Source organism: Calonectris borealis, chromosome 18 (assembly GCF_964195595.1).
Source record: "Calonectris borealis chromosome 18, bCalBor7.hap1.2, whole genome shotgun sequence".
Lineage (NCBI taxonomy): Eukaryota > Metazoa > Chordata > Aves > Procellariiformes > Procellariidae > Calonectris > Calonectris borealis.
Genome location: NC_134329.1, coordinates 1,791,765 through 1,810,000, shown reverse-complemented (window position 1 = coordinate 1,810,000; position 18,236 = coordinate 1,791,765). Strand labels below are relative to the sequence as shown.

Sequence of the window (18,236 nt, the reverse complement as noted above, 5' to 3'; positions counted from 1 at the left end):
CCTGCAGGGGTGGGCTCGGAGGGCAGCGCACGGGGAAGGGCGTCTGCAGGTGGGATGGGCGTTTGCACGAGGGGTTTGCACTTGCAGCAGGGGTGCTCTTGCATTGGGGGGGGGTGCAAGGGAAGGGCATTTCCATAGGGGAAGCACGTTTGTGCAAGGGAAGGGCATCTGCAGGAGGGGTGCTTTGGCACTAAGTGGCATTAAGAGGCGCGCGGGCCCAGGGAGGTGTATTTGTGCGGGGAGGTGAAGCAGGGACGTGCACTCGTGCACCCCAGCGATGTTGGGGTGCAGCGGGCGCCCTGGCACACAGGACGGGTGCTGGGAGCTGGCACACGGGTGTCAGTCAGCACCGACCCGGCTCTGACTCACTGCATAATGGATGCAGGCTGGCACGGCATGGCATGGCACGGCACGGCACGGCACGGCACGGCACGGCGTGGCATGGCACAGCACAGCACGGCACGGCACAGCACGGCATGGCATGGCACAGCACAGCACGGCACGGCACAGCAGGCTCCTGGCCACAGGCCACCCCGGGTGCAGGACCTGAGGGGGGCCAGGGCACCCCAGGGCTGCGGGTGGTTCTGCGGTGTCACCCTCTGCCCACCAGCAACAGGGACCCAGCACAGGGTGGGGATTCGGGGAGCAGCCCATGGGACCCCATCCCTGCTCTCAGGCACCCTGAGGAGCTCGGGGCACCCATGGGTGCTCACCTCCCACCTGGTTTGGGTTGGGATTGCGGGATGCCAACATAAAACACGGCTCTGCAAGGGCAAAGCCGGCCGGGGTCCTGCTCTTCGGGGACAGCAAACTGGGGACATGGGGACCTTGTTCCTTCCTCGGCCGGTGGCTGCCGGCCCCGCGCCGCCCCCACCGTCCGCACCCACCCTCACCCATCGCCGCCGGCGCGGCCGAGGGCCGGCACAGCGCTGCCGCGGGTGCCCCTCCACCGTTTCCCCTTCCCGGCCCTTTGTCTTCCAGCGGGAAAAAGGGGAAAGAAAATGAACTGAGGAGGGAGAGGGGAGAGGAGGGGAGGGGAGGGGAGGGGAGGGGAGGGGAGGTGCCTCCCCGGGGGCTGGCACCCGCCGCCACCCTGCTCCCGCAGAGACCTGGCCAGCTCGGTGCATCTCCCCCTGCCCCGACACCTCCCCTGGGGCAGCCGCCGCAAAGCTGTAATTAAAAGCCCGATGTGTGTCCTGTCGGCTTAATTAGGGGCTTAACGGGCAAAGAGGGAGGATCGCCGGTGGGGAAGCCACAGCTCCGGAGCCGACACCTCTGGCTGGTACCAGAGATGCCCCCTCAGGCCCGGCGAGGGGGTAACGTATGGGTGCCATAAAATAAAAAGCACGTGGAGCTGCTCCAGCCACCAGTTTCCCCCCGAGCGGAGGAGGATGAATCGCTGGAGGCTGCTCGGGCCGAGCGGGGGGATGCTGGGCGAGGTGTGACGGGGTGCTGCGCCATGTGGTGGGGTGCAGGACCGTGTGATGGGGTGCAGGACTGTGTGATGGGGTGCAGGGTCATGCGGTGGGGTGCAGGACCGTGTGATGGGGTGCAGGGTCATGCGGTGGGGTGCAGGACCGTGTGATGGGGTGCAGGACCGTGTGATGGGGTGCAGGGTCATGCGGTGGGGTGCAGGACCGTGTGATGGGGTGCAGGACCGTGCAATGGGGTGCAGGGCCATGCGGTGGGGTGCAGGACCACACCAAGAATGCAGGACCACACAGTGGGATGCAGGACCATGCCATGGTGTGCGAGGCCACGTGATGGGGTGCAGGACTGCACCGTGGGGTGTGGGACTGCATGGTGAGATGCAGGACCATGCGGTGGGGTGCAGGACCATGCGGTGGGGTGCAGGACCATGTGGTGGGGTGCAAGATCATGCAATGGGGTGCCTGACCTTGTGGTGGGGTGCAGGACCACACAGGGGATGCAGGATGCTGTGGTTTGGGGCAGGACTGCACAGCAGGCTGTGGGACCATGCAGTGGGGTGCAGGACCATGCAGTGGGGTGTGGGGCCATGCGGTGGGGTGCAGGACCATGCGGTGGGATGTGGGGCCATGCGGTGGGGTGCAGGACCACGCAGTGGAGTGTGGGACCATGCGGTGGGGTGTGGGACCATGTGGTGGGGTGTGGGACCATGCAGTGGGGTGCAGGACCATGCGGTGGGGTGCGGGACCATGCGGTGGGGTGCGGGGCCATGCGGTGGGGTGTGGGGCCATGCGGTGGGGTGCGGGACCATGCGGTGGGGTGTGGGGCCATGCGGTGGGGTGCGGGACCATGCGGTGGGGTGTGGGGCCATGCAGCAGGTCGCAGGACCGTGTGGTTTGGTGTAGGACCATCCATCACGCTTGGGACCAGCCGGCACCCAGGACCTGCTGCCCTGAGAGCACAAGGGCCGAGATCTCTCCGAGCACGGGGCAGAGCGAGCGGGCGCTGCCGACCAGCACACGGCCGGCCCTGACGGGGACACGGCCCTGGGGAAGGAGACGCTGCCTCGGCTGGGATCCTGCCAGCCAGGATCCCACCCCTTCTCCCTCGCCGTTAATTTTCCCTCCCCTATTAATCTCCTTGGGCAGCATCATCCCTGCCGGCCTCCCCGGGGCCAGATCCGGAGCAGGAATGCTGGAATCCCGCTCCCGTCGCCTCCTCCCACCCGGACACGGTATCATCTGCTGCGGGGACACCGGGCATCGTCACAGCCCTGCGGGGATGCTGCCTACTGCCAGCCTGGGCATCATGGTGCCGGGTACCGCCTGGCCTGGGCATCCTGGCACTGGGTGCCACCAGGTCCTGGCACCCTGCCACTGGGTACTGCCGGGTCCTGGCGTCGTGGCACTGGGTACCAGCAGCTCCTGGCATTGTGGCACCGGATACCACCAGACCCTGGCATCATCATGCCGGGCATCCCGGGGCAGCAGCTCACAGCGTCCTGGAGAGATGGAGCCGATGTCGCTACCTGAGGTCGCTGCGCCGGCATGGCACGGCTGATTGCCGGTGTCTCCCGGTGAGCATCGCCGGTGTGCCAGTGGCGGGGTGGGAGCAGAGCCGGGCCCGGCACAGCCGTGTCCTGAAGGCAAATCTCATTGCAAGGAGATTTGTTGGGGTGACGCGTGCAGAGGAAAAGGCCGTAGGGATGCTGCGAGGGAGGCGCGGAAGCTGTTTCCAAACAGTTTTAATGCTCAGCCAAGGGTTTTATTTTGGAGTCCGACTTCAACGTTGGTTGTAGCAAAGAAAAGCCGCTCAGTGACCACAGATGCACAGGAGCTGTAACGTGGGTTTTGTTGCATTTATTCCTCTTCCTTTATGCCTTCCCCGGCAGGCTTCGCCTCTCACGGATCTTTTTTACGCTGTTAATGAGTTGGAGAAGGTCCTTGTCTGAGGTCTCTGGGAGTTGTCTCCCCGCTCGGTCTCTTGGCAGGAGCAAGTGGAGTCACCGCCGTCCTCAGCATCCCGGGCTGCATCCGCTCGGAGGGATGCTAAGAACAGGCTCATTTCAATTTTTCCCAGTTTTCATAAAGAAAAATTAACCCTAAGCAGAAGTTCCGCCTCCTCCCACGGAGGGGCTGTTTTCCCCCTTGGGAACCCAAATTAAATGGGGCTCCCAAAGCCTTTCCCGTTCCCCTTTCCCTCCCCACCTGCACCAGCTACTGGAGCTTTGCCCTGGAATCCGCCACCAGAGGTGTGATTTGTTCCGAAATACATCCCAGTGCGGGAACGGCCACGGCCGCGCCGGGTAGCGGCTCCCGAAACCTCCCCAGGGTTATCGCAGCCGCCCTCCCCAGGTTTAATAGCGGGCGCTGGGAGCTGGCAGCCGGCGCGGCGGCAGGGATAACCTTGCGGCTCGGTACGTTGCAGCCATCCCTCTTCTTCCATCAAGCGTTCATTTAAGAAACATTTCACTAAATACCCAGCTGACAGCAACGGCCCCGGGAGATTGATGCCTCCGGCACCTCTGAGGGCTCGGTGCCAGCGGGTGACTTTAAAATGACACAACGGCCACCCTGGGCCGCTCACGTCCCCTCCCTGCGCTCGGCGGGAGCGATGTTATATCCCGGAGGAGACTGTGGTGCCGCCCCCCGCCCCAGCATCCTCACGCTGCCTCGGGGTGAGTTATCTGTGGGGTTGTCCTGGGGGATTTGAGGGCACCCAGCCCAGGTTTGCACCATCCCATCCCCATCTCTGCCAGGTTTCCCCATCCCTGTGAGCTTTTCTATCCCTGTGAGGGATCCCCATCCCATCCCCATCCCATCTCCAACCCCATCCCCATGCCATCCCCATCCTCATCCCCATCCGATCTCCAACCCCATCCCCATGCCATCCCCATCCTCATCCCCATCCTATCTCCAACCCCATCCCCATCCCATCCCCATCCCTATCCCATCCTCATCCCCATCCCATCCCATCCCCATCCCCATCCCCATCCCAATCCTCATCCTCATCCCCATCCCATCTCCAACCCCGTCCCTATCCCTATCCCATCCTCATCTCCATCCCATCCCCATGTCAATCCTCATCCCCATCCCCATCCTCATCCTCATTCTCATTCTCATCCATCCCCATCCTATCTCCAACCCCATCCCCATCCCCATGCCATCCCCATCCCCATCCCATCCCATCCCATCCCCATCCCCATCCCAATCCTCATCCTCATCCCCATCCCATCTCCAACCCCGTCCCCATCCCATCCCATCCCATCCCCATCCCATCCCCATCCCAATCCTCATCCTCATCCCATCCCCATCCCCATCCTCATCCTCATCCTCATCCATCCCCACCCTATCTCCGACCCCATGCCATCCCCATCCCCATCCCATCCCATCCCATCCCATCCCATCCCATCCCATCCCCATCCCAATCCTCATCCTCATCCCCATCCCATCTCCAACCCCATCCCCATCCCATCCCCATCCCCATCCCAATCCTCATCCTCATCCCATCCCCATCCCCATCCCCATCCTCATCCTCATTCTCATCCATCCCCACCCTATCTCCGACCCCATCCCCATCCCCATGCCATCCCCATCCCATCCCATCCCATCCCATCCCATCTCCAACCCCATCCCCATCCCTATCCCATCCTCATCCTCATCCGTCCTCATCCCATCCCTGGCAGATTCCCTCTCTCCTCCGCAAGGACAATTGGGAATTTCAATTGGGGGACGTGGCAGAGGCCGGACTTGCAAACACCCGGAGAAATGGAGCTGGCAGGATACGCTCAGGGCGGGGGAGAATCCAGCACCGGCGCCTCTGCTGGGCAGGGGGCCGGCGGGGAGCGAGAGGGGCACCTCCGCCCTGCCAGGGGAGGCCGAGGGAGCTCAGTTCGGAACCAGGAGGAGAAATTAAATTAAAGACAAATCAGACAAATCCCTGTGCCAGCGGGGTTTTATTCCTTTTAATTCCCCCCCCTCCCAATCTTCCTGAGAGAAATAAAGACGTTGATGTCGGGATGCAAACCCGGGAGCAAAAGCTCTTGAGAGCAAGATCCTCGCAAAGCTGCAAATAAGATGCAAAACGCCAGGCCTGGATCGCGCTTCTCCTGCCTCGTTAGCGGAATCAGCTAATTAGGGTACTGCCCGAGAGTGTCGGGAAGGTGCTGCCGTCACGGGAAGGATGAAGGGATGGGGGGAGAGGTGGCATTGACCTGCTGGCAAGGCTGGCCCGAGCCCCTAAGAAAGTAACAGGAGAATTGTGAAGAGGAACCGCTGATAAAATAATGGGAGAATTATGAAGAGGAACATTTGCAACATCCCAGCGATGCGGGAAATGTGTAAATCACCCAGTTCTGGCTGGGATTTTAAGCTGAAATCCCTGGGGTTTGGGAACGCCGCTGCCTCCGCTCCATCATCTCAGTGTGTGGTGATGGACCGAGGTCTGAGGAAACCAATTCAGAGCTTCCCACCCCAAACCAAGCGAGGACATCGCATCAGAGCGGTGGGCGACGGCGCAGATTGTACCGGGGGAAGGTCCCAGCCTTCATCCCGTGAGGAAGAGGGCGGTGCGGCCGAGCAGGATGGGAGTCTCCAGGGGAAATGCCGAGATGCTCCGCTGATGATCCCTAATGAGTCAAAAACCAATCACAACTTCAAATGCAATGAAGCCATCGTTTAATTCTCATTTTCCCCCCCGTGCCTCTGCGTCCTCACGCCCTCCGTCCCCAGGGATGAAGCAGCAGGAGCCGGGACGGACCGGTTGCCTCCCCCATCCGCGGGGAAGGATGCTCCGACAGGTCCCCGTTGCTGCCAAGCGCCGAGATCTCCCGGGGGAATTTGTGGGGAAAAGCCCAGAAATTTGCGCTATTATTTCTGCCGGGGTTTGGGTGGTGAGAAATTAATGAGTTTCCACCCCGGGGCCTCCGGTGGGGAAATGGAGAATTAATTGGGAGGGCAACTTCGTTAACATTGAGGAGCAAATTGATCCACTAAGAAAAAAGGAGGAGATTTTTCAATTAAGCTGCTTTGCCTTTTTGGGCTTCTTTCTCCCCAAAAGTCCCTTGTTGTTATCAGCATCCTCCCCCCGGGGCCGTGCTGTGAGCTCAACCGCGGTATTAGACACCGGAGACTCCCCGTGGGGTGCGGGTCCGTGTGCCCCAACGCTCTCCCAAGCCCCGGTGGAGGATGAAGTTTTATCAAAGCAGGAAAAAGCCACCCCTGAGCCGTGACATCCCGGGAGGAAGGATCCTGCCCTGGGAGCTGACATCCCGGAGCAGCGGGGATTTGATCAGCCCTGAAATTCCCCAGCTCGGGAGCGCGGCCGTGGTGGTTTTCCGCTGCCAGAGAAAGGAAATTTCTCCCAGCTAAAAAATAGCTTAAAGGAGACCCCAACTGGTTAAAATCAACCGGCGGCTGCACAGGCAGCGCTGCCGGGAGGCGCCTGGGGAAGGTCGATGGGTTTTGGGGAGCCCTGGCGTGGGGTCCCGGCCGATGCTCCCGCCGGAGGTGGAGGGTTTAGGGCCGGGGCAGGTCGGAGCTGCCGTCTGCCCCAAAATTCCCGGCAGCGTTGAACTGAATGAGGCAACGGCTGAGGCTGAGCACGTGGCCGGGGCGGCTGCGGGATGCCGGAGGGATTTTAATGATGAGGTTGGAGCGGCAGGAACCCCATTCTGAAATTTTGGGGGTTCTCGTGATAGTCCCAACACGAGAAGCACATCTGGAGCCTGTCCAGCTGTGCCTCAGTTTCCTCATCGCTCTTGAGCATCTTTGGGGTTCAGATGAGCGCCTGAGAGATACCGACTGTCCCCCTTTTTCTTTCCCACCCCGTTACGGCTCTGGGGACATTTTCCCTCTTCCCCCAACCCCTTCCCTCCCACCACAGCACCTCCGAAGGCAGCCTCCGGCGGGGAGCGGGGGCTTTGGCAGCCTCCCCACGTCACCGTGCCCAGCCAGGGAGATGCCACCAAGGCACGGGGGACACCGTGACCCCCGTCTCCCAATGGGCCAGGGTCTGCCGGGGCCACCCCCACCCAGGGAGACAAGCCAGGCAAGGCGGACGGTGGGACTTGGGAGGAGAGAGACCCCAGATCCTGGGCAGCATCCCTGCCCGGGTACCGGGCACAGCCAGATGCCGTGGGGACACGGATGCCGCGGGGACATGGCACAGCGGGGAGCCACCCCGGCACGTGAGCCCGACTGTGATTAATCAATGACAAAGTGAGAAATAAGTGGGAAAATGTGATCAGGGCTTGGGGGGTAGTGGGGGGCAACTGGAAACAGGGGTGGGGAGGGAGGGCTTGGCTCCCGGCCCCGCTGCGCTCCTCGTCCAGGCTCATTTTTGCCCCGGTGCGGGAGCGGGGGGTCCGGTCGTGGTGTCCCGGCCACCCCGCAGCACCCTGGGGACCTCGGCGTGACGACTGCCCTGGCCCAGGGTGCTGTGTGCAGGGACTTTGGGATGATGATGGCCTGGGGTGCTGCATGTGGGGACCTCGGGGTGATGGCAGCCTGGGGTGCCAAGTATGGGGACCCTGGGGTGACGATTGCCCGGGAACGGGGTGCCATGTGCGGGGACCTCGGGGTGATGGCTGCCCTGGTGCAAGGTGCTGCCTGCAGGGACTTTGGGGTGATGACAGCCTGGGGTGCCATGTGTGGGCACCTCGGGGTGACGACTGCCTGGGCACGGGGTGCTGCGTGTGGGGACCCTGGGGTGACAACTGCCCAGACACGGGGTGCCGCCGTTCTCCACCACCCAGCCCCCCCCCCCGAGCACCCACCCCGAGCCTCTCCGGCAGCACCCGCCGGGGCAGGATCCGGCCCGGGACCCTCACGGCTGGCTGTGACACCCTCTTTGCCGCAACTCCCCCCCTCCGACCCCCCCCGGGGGGGAGGCACCACCCCCCGCCCCCCCGCCCCCAGCCCCATTTGCCAGGCGGGACCGTTCAAAACCCGCCCGGCCCCGCCGCTTCTCCCCGGATTCCGCCGCCGCTTCCCCGGGGCCGCGGCCGAGGATGCTCCGTCTGCCGCCGGCGGCGGGGGGGGAGCGTGTGCGCGGCGGCGGGGGCTGAGCCAGCGGCGGGGAGCCGAGCCCCGGCCCTGCCCGGGACACTTAGCGGGGAGGAAGAGGAGGAGGAGGAGGAGAGAGGAGGAAGAAGAAGAGGCCGCCCTCGGCCTCGGCCCCGCCATGCCGGGCCCCGCCGGGGAGCGTGGCCCGCCGGCAGCGGCCCCCCGGGGGCTGTGAGCGGCCCGGGGCTGGCGGAGGGGGGGCCCCGGAGCGGCATGGCCAGCCCCGTCCCCCCCGCCGCCGCCGCCGCCGGGATTTAGCCGGTGCCTGGATGCTTTCGCCTCCCGTTTCCACTTCGGGCGGGCATGTGCGCGGGGGAACCGGGCCGCCCCCAGCCTCCTCCGGCGCGGACCCCCCCCGCGCCGTGACTGCCCGGTGAGGGGCTCCGCCGCCAGCCCCGTCCCACCGCCGGCCCCGGAGGACGGGGAGCGCCCGCCCGCCCTGGCCCCCCTGGCCGGTGGGTGCCGGGCGGGGGGCGGCGGGCACCGGTAACTTGTTTTTAGCGTCCCCCGGTACCGGCTGGGGGCCCCCCCCCGGGGAGATTTGGGTTGAAACTTTGGCTTTTGGGAAGCCCCGAAGATGCCTTTCCACCCGGTGACGGCGGCTTTGATGTACCGGGGGATCTACACCGTCCCCAACATCCTCGCCGAGCAGCACCCCGTGGAGATCCCCGAGGACGAGCTGGAGGGTGAGCGGGGGGGGCAGGGGGCTGGGGGGGCCCCATCCCGTGTGGGGTGCGGGGGGGTTTGGGGTGCGCGGCCCCCCCCCCCGGCGCCGTGGGGAGGTTTAAGGCGAGCGGGATGCGGATGGATGGATGGGGGGGAGGAGGAGGAGGGGAGGAAGGAAAGCGTGGGAGAGAGCCGGTGGCGGGGCGGGGGGGGGTCCCGGCCCCGGTGTCGCCGTTGTGACAATATGACACAGCAGGGACCGGCGGTGGCGGCGCGGGGCTGGACCCCCCGGCGTGGCGGGGCCACCCTCCCCGCTGTCATAATATGACAGCGGCTGGCGGCGCGGGGGGCCGTGGGGGCGGCTGTCACCCGTGTCATCCCACCTGGGTCACGGCAGCCCCACGCAGTCCCAGTGCCACCGGGCTCCCGCCGGGAGGAGCGGCCGCCGGGGCTCTGCCCACCCGTGCGATGAGCGGGGCCGGTCTCAGCTCGCTATCGCCAGAATGGCCTTTTCCACCCCAAAAGTTTGCTGGGGTGGCGGGATGGGCGCTGCCGATATCCCCCGGGCCGCCACGGTTCGGGGTGTCCCCAGGGAGCCCCGCTCCGCCGGGCGCGGGGGGAAAGGGCTGCAGCACCCCCGGCCCCTGGCTCCCATCGCGGCCCCAGCGCTGGCACCACGGGGTAAACTGAGGCACGGGGCGGCCCCATGCACAGCCCCGCTGCGCCTTCGGGAGAGGATGGAGGGGGCTCGGCATCAGGCCTGGAGCCCCTGGGGACTCCCCGTGGGGAAACTGAGGCACAGAGCCCCAAGGCTGGGGGTGAGGGGCTCTGGCCTGGCCAGGACCCCCGGGCAGGGGCTCACGCCGGGTGTGCGAGAGTGTGTGCGCGCCCACAGCTCTGCAGGTTGTGTGCGTGTGCGCTTACGTGCCCATTTACAGCCTGACTGCAGGGGTTGTGTGCGCCTGTGTGCACCAGTGGGTACACGCACCCCTTCGTACGGCCCCGCTGCACGTTGTGCGCGTGTGCTCACGCGGTTTTATGCACACGCGCAGCCTCGCTGCAGGGTGTGGGTGTGTGTGTGTGTGCACACGGGCAGCATCACTGCAGCGTGTGTGTGCACACGTACAGCCGCGCTGCAGGGTGTGTGCGCACACGTACAGCGTCAGAGCAGGACGGGTTCATGTGCACAGCCCTGCTGCAGAGAGAGTGTGTGTGCGTGTGTGCATGCACAAGTACAGCGTCACTGCAAGGGGTGTCTGTGCATGCACAAGTACATCGCTGCACTGTGGCTCTGTGTGCGTCTGCATGTGTGCATGCACAAGTACAGCGTCACTGCAAGGTGTTGTGTGCATGCACAAGTACAGCGTCACTGCAAGGTGTTGTGTCTGTGTGTGCACGCACAAGCACAGCATCGCTGCAAGGTGTTGTGTGCGTGTGTGCATGCACAAGCACAGCATCGCTGCAAGGTGTGTGTGTGCATGCCCAAGTACAGCGTTGCTGCAGGATGGTTGTGTGTGTGTCTGCGTGTGTGCACGCACAAGTACAGCATCACTGCAAGGTGGTGGGGGGGGTGTGCATGCACAAGCACATCGCTGCAACGTGGTCGTGCGTCCATGTGTGTGCACGCCCAACTACAGCGTTGCTGCGAGGTGTTTGCGTGTGTGCGTGGGCATGCACAAGTACATCGCTGCAAGGCGTTGGTGCATGCGTGCACACACAAGTACGGCATCGCTGCAAGGTGTGTGTGCGCACAGCCTGACTGCAGCACGTGCCTGTGCATCGGTGTGCGCGTGCGCAGCCTGACTGCAGGGTCTGTGTGTGCGCACACTCGCCGCGTGTGCGTGCACGTGCGCCGGCGCATTGTGGCGATGCACCCAGCCTCGCGCAGCACTGACGGGTGCTGACAGGCCCCGGGGTGCTCCCAGCCCAGGGCTCCCCCCCCAGCACCCCACCTGCGGCTGCATGCCCGCTGCGCCGCGTGGCCGCAGGGATCGATGGCAGCGGCGGGAGCCCCAAGGTGACCCTGCGAGGCGCCAGACACCCGCACCGCTGCGGGGGGGGGCCCTGCTGCCACCCGCTCCCACCTCCCCCCGGTCACCCTCCGGTTTGGGGGACATTTGTGACACCCAGCCGCCCGCGGGGCTCCGCGTTGGGGCTGGGAAGACACAGGGTGCAAACCGGAGCAGGGTGCTGCTGGCTGGGCCGGGGAGAGTCGGGGTGCCCCGGCTGGCAGGGGGGGACACCCCCAATGGGCCCCCAGCTTGGCCGCTGTTGGGGCACGTCCTCGCTTTTCCCCCAACACAGGGAACAACCTTTGGGTGGGCTGGGGTGAGCGTCCTCGAAGGATGAACTCTGGGGGTGCCTGGCCTGGAGCGGGGCTCCCCACGAGCGCAGGGGGAACCAGGAGCACCCCCTTGCCCAGGCAGGGACGCCGGCCATGGAGAAGCTTTACCCGTTGGCAGGCCAAAAACCCCCAAAACTCCCCCAAAACACCTCAGAAGATGTCACCGATGGGCCATCAGCCGGGCAGGGACGTCCACAAGCGCTGGGGACCGATAGCACCACCCTACCTGGGTTCTTCCCCCCCAAACCCAAAGTTCTTGGCCCCAGTTTCTCCTCCACCACGAACCCCGCCGGCCGCCGGCAAAGACCTGCACCTTCGTGCTGCCCGCTGCCGGCAGCTTTGCCACCCGGCGAAGGACGAGGGCACCGACATCCCGGCCCGGCTTCCCGGTGTTCCCGATGCGAACTCGCCTGCTCCCTTCTTTCCCATCAGCCCGGTTCCAGCTCCGCGTGTCGGGGGGACATCAAAAAGGCAGAAACTCCCCCAAAAAAGCAGCAAAGCCCCGAGCGCAGCGGGAGGCGGGATGGAGCCGACGGGCACCGCCAGGCTTTTGGGTGGGCGACAGCCACGCGGCGTGGCAAGCGCCGTGCCTCGGTTTCCCCGCTGCCCTCTGAGCTCGGCGCAGCCTCTCCCTGCCACCCCGCAGGGATCTGCCCCTGCGCCCTGGGGCTCATTTTGAGCCAGAAACCCCAAATCCTCCCACTTTCTCCCCCCTCCATCCCATCGTCCTCGGCGCGGGAGTGGCCTGAACACCGAAGGGATCCCGGTGAGAGTTGGTACTTCTTTTTTGGCTGAGGCGCGGCACAGCTCCGGCACCCACCCCGTACCCCTGTGATGGGTGCGAAGTCCCCAGGGAGGACGTGGGTGCTGGCACACCCAGCACCCTCCCCGTGCCAGCACCCAGGGCACAGGCATGCTCCCAGCCGGCTGCTGCAGCGCCGTGGGGGTCTCCCCGCCCCCCGCAGCCCCCACCCTGGCGGGTGCCCCAAGCTCGAGCACATCCCAGGAGGGCATTTTTGGGGCAGGATGCCGGGTTTTCGGCTGCAGAGGGCCGGGCGGTGGCAAGGGCAGGGTGGGTGCTGTGAGCGGGCGGCTGGAGTTGGAGCAAAGACCTTGCCTCAGTTTCCCCTCTGGAAGGGGGACCCCACTGCGGCCGGAGGGACGGGTGGTTCATTTGGGGCCACCAGCGCTGCCTATGGGGGGACCGGGGTTGGGGGGTGCCGGGGCTGGCGGGGGGTGGCCGGGACTGATCCCCGCTCCCCCCGCAGAGATCCGCGAAGCCTTCAAGGTGTTCGACCGGGATGGCAACGGCTTCATCTCCAAGCAGGAGCTGGGCACGGCCATGCGCTCCCTGGGCTACATGCCCAACGAGGTGGAGCTGGAAGTCATCATCCAGCGCCTCGACATGGACGGTAGGACCCCGGTGCCCCGGGAGGGGGACGGGACCCCCAGCACCCTCCCTTTGGTGAAACACCCAATTTGCCCCATTTCCGCCCCGCTGGCTGGTGGCTGCCGGACCCGACGTGGGACGCGGGAGGGCCTGATCCAGGCTCTGCTTCGTGCCTGGAGCCTCCCGCTCTTCCATCATCATCATCATCATCGCCACCCCAGCTTCGTTTAGGAGGATTTAACGATCCTGGAGCACTTGCAGGGAGGAACGGCAACTCTCCCGGCTCGGCAAACCTGCCGGGGCCGCATCCTGCACCCTGGGTTGGGTCCTGCACCCAGGGCCATGCCCTCCCCACCCAGCGGGCCGGGCTGGCCGCGCGCCTCCAGCACTTGCTGCCACCGTCGGCCTGTCCCTGTCGCTCCCGCGCTCGTCGGGACCTTAAAGAGCTCGTTAATTTATTGGTTTCCTTTTTTTTTTCCCCCCCATTTAAAAGCCTTTCCGGCAGCGCTGCCAAGCCGCCGCTCCCTTCATTACTCATCGTTAGTGCTGGCCTGACAGCCCCGGCACCAGCATCCTCCGCAGCCGCAGGATACGGCCAGCCCGGCGGCACCCTGCCCCCACCCCTTCCCAGCACCCCCCCGGAGTCCCGGCCACCACGGGGGTCCCCAACTGGCATTGGGGTCCCAGCTGGAATTAGGGTTCCAGCTGGTGCTTGGGGTCCTGGATGGTGTTGGGAGTCCCCAGCCAGCATTGGGGGGCCCCAGTCGGCATTGGGGGGACCCAGCTTACATTGGGGGTCCCCAGTTGGTACTGGGGGTCTCAGCCGGCACTGGGGACCCCCGCCAGTGTTGGACATCCCAGCTGGTGTTGGGGACCCCAAACTTTGTTGGATGTCCCCACCCAGTGTTGGGGCTCCTGGTTGGTTTTGGGGGTCCCCAGCCAGCACTGGGGGTCTCCAGGTAGCACTGGGAGGTCCCCAGAGGGCATTGGGGTCCCAGCTGGCACTGGGGACCCCCAGTGTTGGGCATCCTGGCCAATATTGGGGGACCCCTAACTTTGCTGGAGGTCCGCAGCTGGTGTTGGGGTCCCCAGCTGGTTTTGGTGGTCCCTGACCAGCCATGGGGGTCCTGGCTGATATTGGGGGTCCCCAGGCAGTTTGGGGGTCCCTGGCTTGTGAAGTCCAAGGTCCTGTAATACCGGCTGCTGCTCCGGGCCATCGCGGGTGGGTGTTAGTGACTCCGCGGTGGGATGGGGGGGCTCTGGGTGCTACCTGGGCCCCCCAAATGCCGTACCCAGAAGCAGGGTCCCCGCAGGCTGCCCCAGAGCAAGGTGTCCCCAGGCAGTGGGGTCCCCCCAAAAAACACCAAGGCTTGGAGCAGGACCCCCCCGGGCTGCGCAGGAGCGGGGGTACATCTGAGCATCACCGAGTCCCGGCGGGGTGCCCCCCCCATGGGGACCCTTGGGGGGGCGGGGGTCACACGTGCCCCCATGCCCGGGCAGGGGGTGACGGCCGCCTCCGTGTCCCGCAGGTGACGGGCAGGTGGACTTTGAGGAGTTTGTGACGTTACTGGGGCCCAAGCTGTCCACCTCGGGCATCCCGGAGAAGTTCCACGGCACGGACTTCGACACCGTCTTCTGGAAGGTAGGGACCCCCCACCTCCCACCCGGGGGGTCCAGCACCCCCAGCCCCCGCACTGGGGGACAGCTCGGGGTCAGGGTCAAGGTCAGGGTTGGGGTTAAGGTTAGGGTGAGGGTTAGGATTAGGGTCAGGGTTAAGATTAGGATCAAGGCTGGAGTTGGGGTGAGGGTGAAGGTTAAGATCAGGATCAGGCTCTGGGTTAGGATTAGACTTGGTTTAAGGGTTGGGGTCAGGGTTAGGTTTAGGATCAGGATTAGGGTCAGGTTTAGGGTTGGGTCAGGGTTGGGGTCAGGGTTAGGTTCAGGATCAGGGTTAGGGTCAGGTTTAGGGTTGGGGTTAAGGCGAGGGTTAAGCTCAGGCTCCAGGTTAGGGTTAGGGTCGGGGTCAGGGTCAGGGTCAGGGTCGGGGTCAGGGTCAGGTCACACCAGCCTGAAGCTTTTCTGTCGCGGCCATGGCACGGGGTGGCGGATGGTGCGAGCACCCGCTGGGTGCCCCTCGTGGGACCAGCCAGCCCCGCTCTGCCGGGGGGTCGGCAGGACACCAGACATTTCCCTGCCAAGAATGGGGGGGGAGATCCATCCAAAACACAGCACCCAAGGGTGCCGGGGGACCCCACAGCATCACCGTGCCCCGCTGACCGTGGGGTCAGCCCCCGCCCGAGCCCCCTGCCCGCTCCCCGCAGTGCGACATGCAGAAGCTGACGGTGGACGAGCTGAAGCGGCTGCTGTACGACACCTTCTGCGAGCACCTCTCCATGAAGGACATCGAGAACATCATCATGACGGAGGAGGAGAGCCACATGGGCACTGCTGAGGAGTGCCCCGTCGACGTGGAGAGTGAGTGCCAGGCGGCCGGGGATGCCAAATACCCGCCCCGACGCCACGGGGATGGCACTGGGTACCCAGGGTGGGGGGGTGGGTGGGGGGGCGGGTGTTGGGGTAACCCCCTGGCTCTCCACCCCCCCCAGCCTGCTCCAGCCAGCAGATCCGGCAGACCTGCGTGCGCAAGAGCCTCATCTGCGCCTTCGCCATCGCCTTCATCATCAGCGTGATGCTCATCGCCGCCAACCAGGTGCTGCGCAGCGGCATGAAGTAGCGGGGCCGCCCCGAGCGCCTGCCTGCGGCCACCGACGCAGAGCCACCTGCAGCGAGGAGTATAGAGATACATAGATCCATATACGAATCAGACACGCAACCCCCCCCCCCCTCGGCAGGGGGGGCAAACCCGAGGGGGGGAAGACCCGCACGGGGCCCCCGCTGTCCCGGGGCGATGGGATCGCATGGCTGTTTGCAGAACATGGAAACTTTGATGAAGACACAAACACACAAACAAACCAACCCCCCCCCCCTCACCAGGAGGAAAAAAACCCAAACCGTAAGTGCATGTAACGTGCATGGAGCCCCGTGTGCTGCCCCTCCCCGCGCCGGGGCGGATTGCCCCCCCCCGGGCGCGGGATCCCGTCGGATACACCGATACTAGTGTCTATAGCTCTATATTTATGATAAAAACCAAATCATCCCCTAAGCAATACACGCGCCTGAGGTGGTTTCCAGTTTGAGATGGGAGCGTTTGCATGGACTTGGCTGCTAAGGGCTGGATTTCCCTTCCCCCCCCCCCGCCCCCGGCCCATCCCCCTGCCCCAGCCCCTGCCCCGTGCCTCAGTTTCCCCATCTGCCGGATGGGGGGACGACGCTGACCTCCTGCTTGATGCACTTTGAGCCGACACCCCCCCCACCCCCTGGGAAGAGCCGGAGTGACCCCGAGGCCGGGGGGCCCACCCTGCACACCCCCAGCCTGTATGTAGCACCCACCTGGGCACCGGATTGGGTCAGATTTGGGGCCGTTTCTCATTCTTTGGAGTTGTTTTTGGGGTTTTATTTTATTTTATTTTTTTTTCTCTTCCTGGTTGGTTGTTTCCGATCTGAAATAAAACTGGGATTTCTGAAGTGCTCTGGGCTGCTGGGGCTCCTGGCGATGTGGGGGGCAGCCATGGGGCAGGTGATGGGTGCCAGGTGGATGTAGGGCCATGGGACCACCCGTGGGTGCTGCTGAGCTGCTCTCAGTGCGTGGCCGAGTCCTCCCGGCAAGGGAGGTGGGCCACGGCCCCCCAGCGTCCCGGGGGGCTGGAGCATCCCCAACCCTGGGGCCAGCGGGGACCCGGCTCCTTCCCAGCAGCTCCCACCAGTGCCGGGGTGGGGGTTACCTCCCTGTGTCCCCCCACCCTGCTCCAGCCGTGGATCCTGCCCTTTCCCGTGGATCGGTGCGAGCACCGAGCGGTTTTATCCCCCGCTCCTCGTCTCGGTGCCCTGATATTTTACGGTGGCGGTTGATGAAGGGTTTGAGGCCATTCGCCTTACGAAGTGCCTCGGTGGGGAGCAGACGCAGCCTCAGCACCTCCCCAAAACGCTTTCACCCAAATCCGGGGGGAGCCAGGATCCAGCTCACGGCACAGGGGGCTCAGAGAGGCTCTGGGGGGGGGTCACCATCCCCGGGCCGGGCTGGGGATCCTGCCCTGAGGCTGGCAGGGGGGGGAGCACCCGTTACTCCTGATTTACGCCACGGTGGGGTCTGGCCCGGGTCTAACCCCGCTGCGCTGAGCGATGCCGTCCCGCCGAGCGTGGCCGTGCTCACGCAAACCACCGCGGCACCCACGTCTGCGTCTGCTCGGGGGGGTCCCCCCGCCTAACGGATCGCCCTCCCCGAGCCCCCGAAGGATGCATTTTTAATGGCAAATAGATTAAAATAATAAATAAAAACAGGGGAAGCTCTCGGTGCCGTGAGCGTATCGGGCAAGGCTGCTGCCCCCCGCCGCAGGCAGTGTGGGAACGGGGCTGGAGGAGACCATCCCCGGGGCGTCGGGGCTGGGGCAACCCCAGCCTTCATCTCCCTGGAGCCCTGTTCGACCCCCCCCACCCCCGGGGAAAATACATTTCCTTGCGCCTGCTTGGGATTTCTCACCCTCCAGACGGGCCTCCCCGGCCCTGAGCAGGGGACACCCCGTTTTTTGGGATTCCAGGAGGAATCGGCTGCGTTTATGGATTTGGGGTTTGGGGTTTTTTATTTTTTTTTGATCTCATGTAATTTATCAAACAAATTGAACCGAACGTCCAAATGAGAAATGAAAATGGGAAGTGCTCCACGGCAATGAAATCATTTCGGCTGCCTCGCAAAGTGGGGGAGGCTCCGCGCCCGTAATGAAATTTCATCCATCTCCCCGCAGAAAGTTTTGATTTTTTATGAACTGGCATTTCCAAAGGAAGCCACGTGGCCTTGGAGATGTGTGTGTGTGTGTGTGTGTATATTTTTAACCAGATCCATTATAGATGCTGTGAATAAACATAAGGTGGCCAAAAAGGAAAAGAGGACAATTTAATTTGCTAGAAAATACAATAACATAAAAGAAAAATTAGATAAAAGGAATAATGTGATCCCCCAAGCTCAGCTTTTCAAAGCTGCTCAATTAATTTTAATGGGAATTGGGAGAAGGGATTTCTTCAGGCAGGTTTGGAGATCGCAGCTCCCGATTCAGGAGCAGCCGGGCTGCAGGCGGGCAGCACGGGGTCCCGGCCACGTTCCCCGTGCGCCGGCCTCGCACCGCTCTGCCGCAGCCGGGGACGGCTCATTGCGGCTGCTCCTCGCTAATTTAATTAAATGCTCGCTAGGAAAGGAAAAAATCTTACTATGCGAGCGCTGCAGCGGGACGAG

The 18,236-nt window shown here is 64.3% G+C and overlaps 1 protein-coding gene across 1 annotated transcript; it reads left to right on the top strand.

Moving 5' to 3' along the window:
* Positions 1–9,069: 9,069 nt before the first annotated feature.
* On the top strand, positions 9,070–17,784 carry CABP7 (calcium binding protein 7). Its single transcript, XM_075167087.1, has 5 exons — positions 9,070–9,178; positions 12,771–12,914; positions 14,422–14,534; positions 15,214–15,367; positions 15,499–17,784. Exons 1-5 carry the CDS (start codon positions 9,070–9,072, stop codon positions 15,624–15,626), a joined length of 648 nt encoding a protein of 215 aa, XP_075023188.1. The 3' UTR covers positions 15,627–17,784.
* The last annotated feature ends 452 nt before the right edge of the window (positions 17,785–18,236 follow it).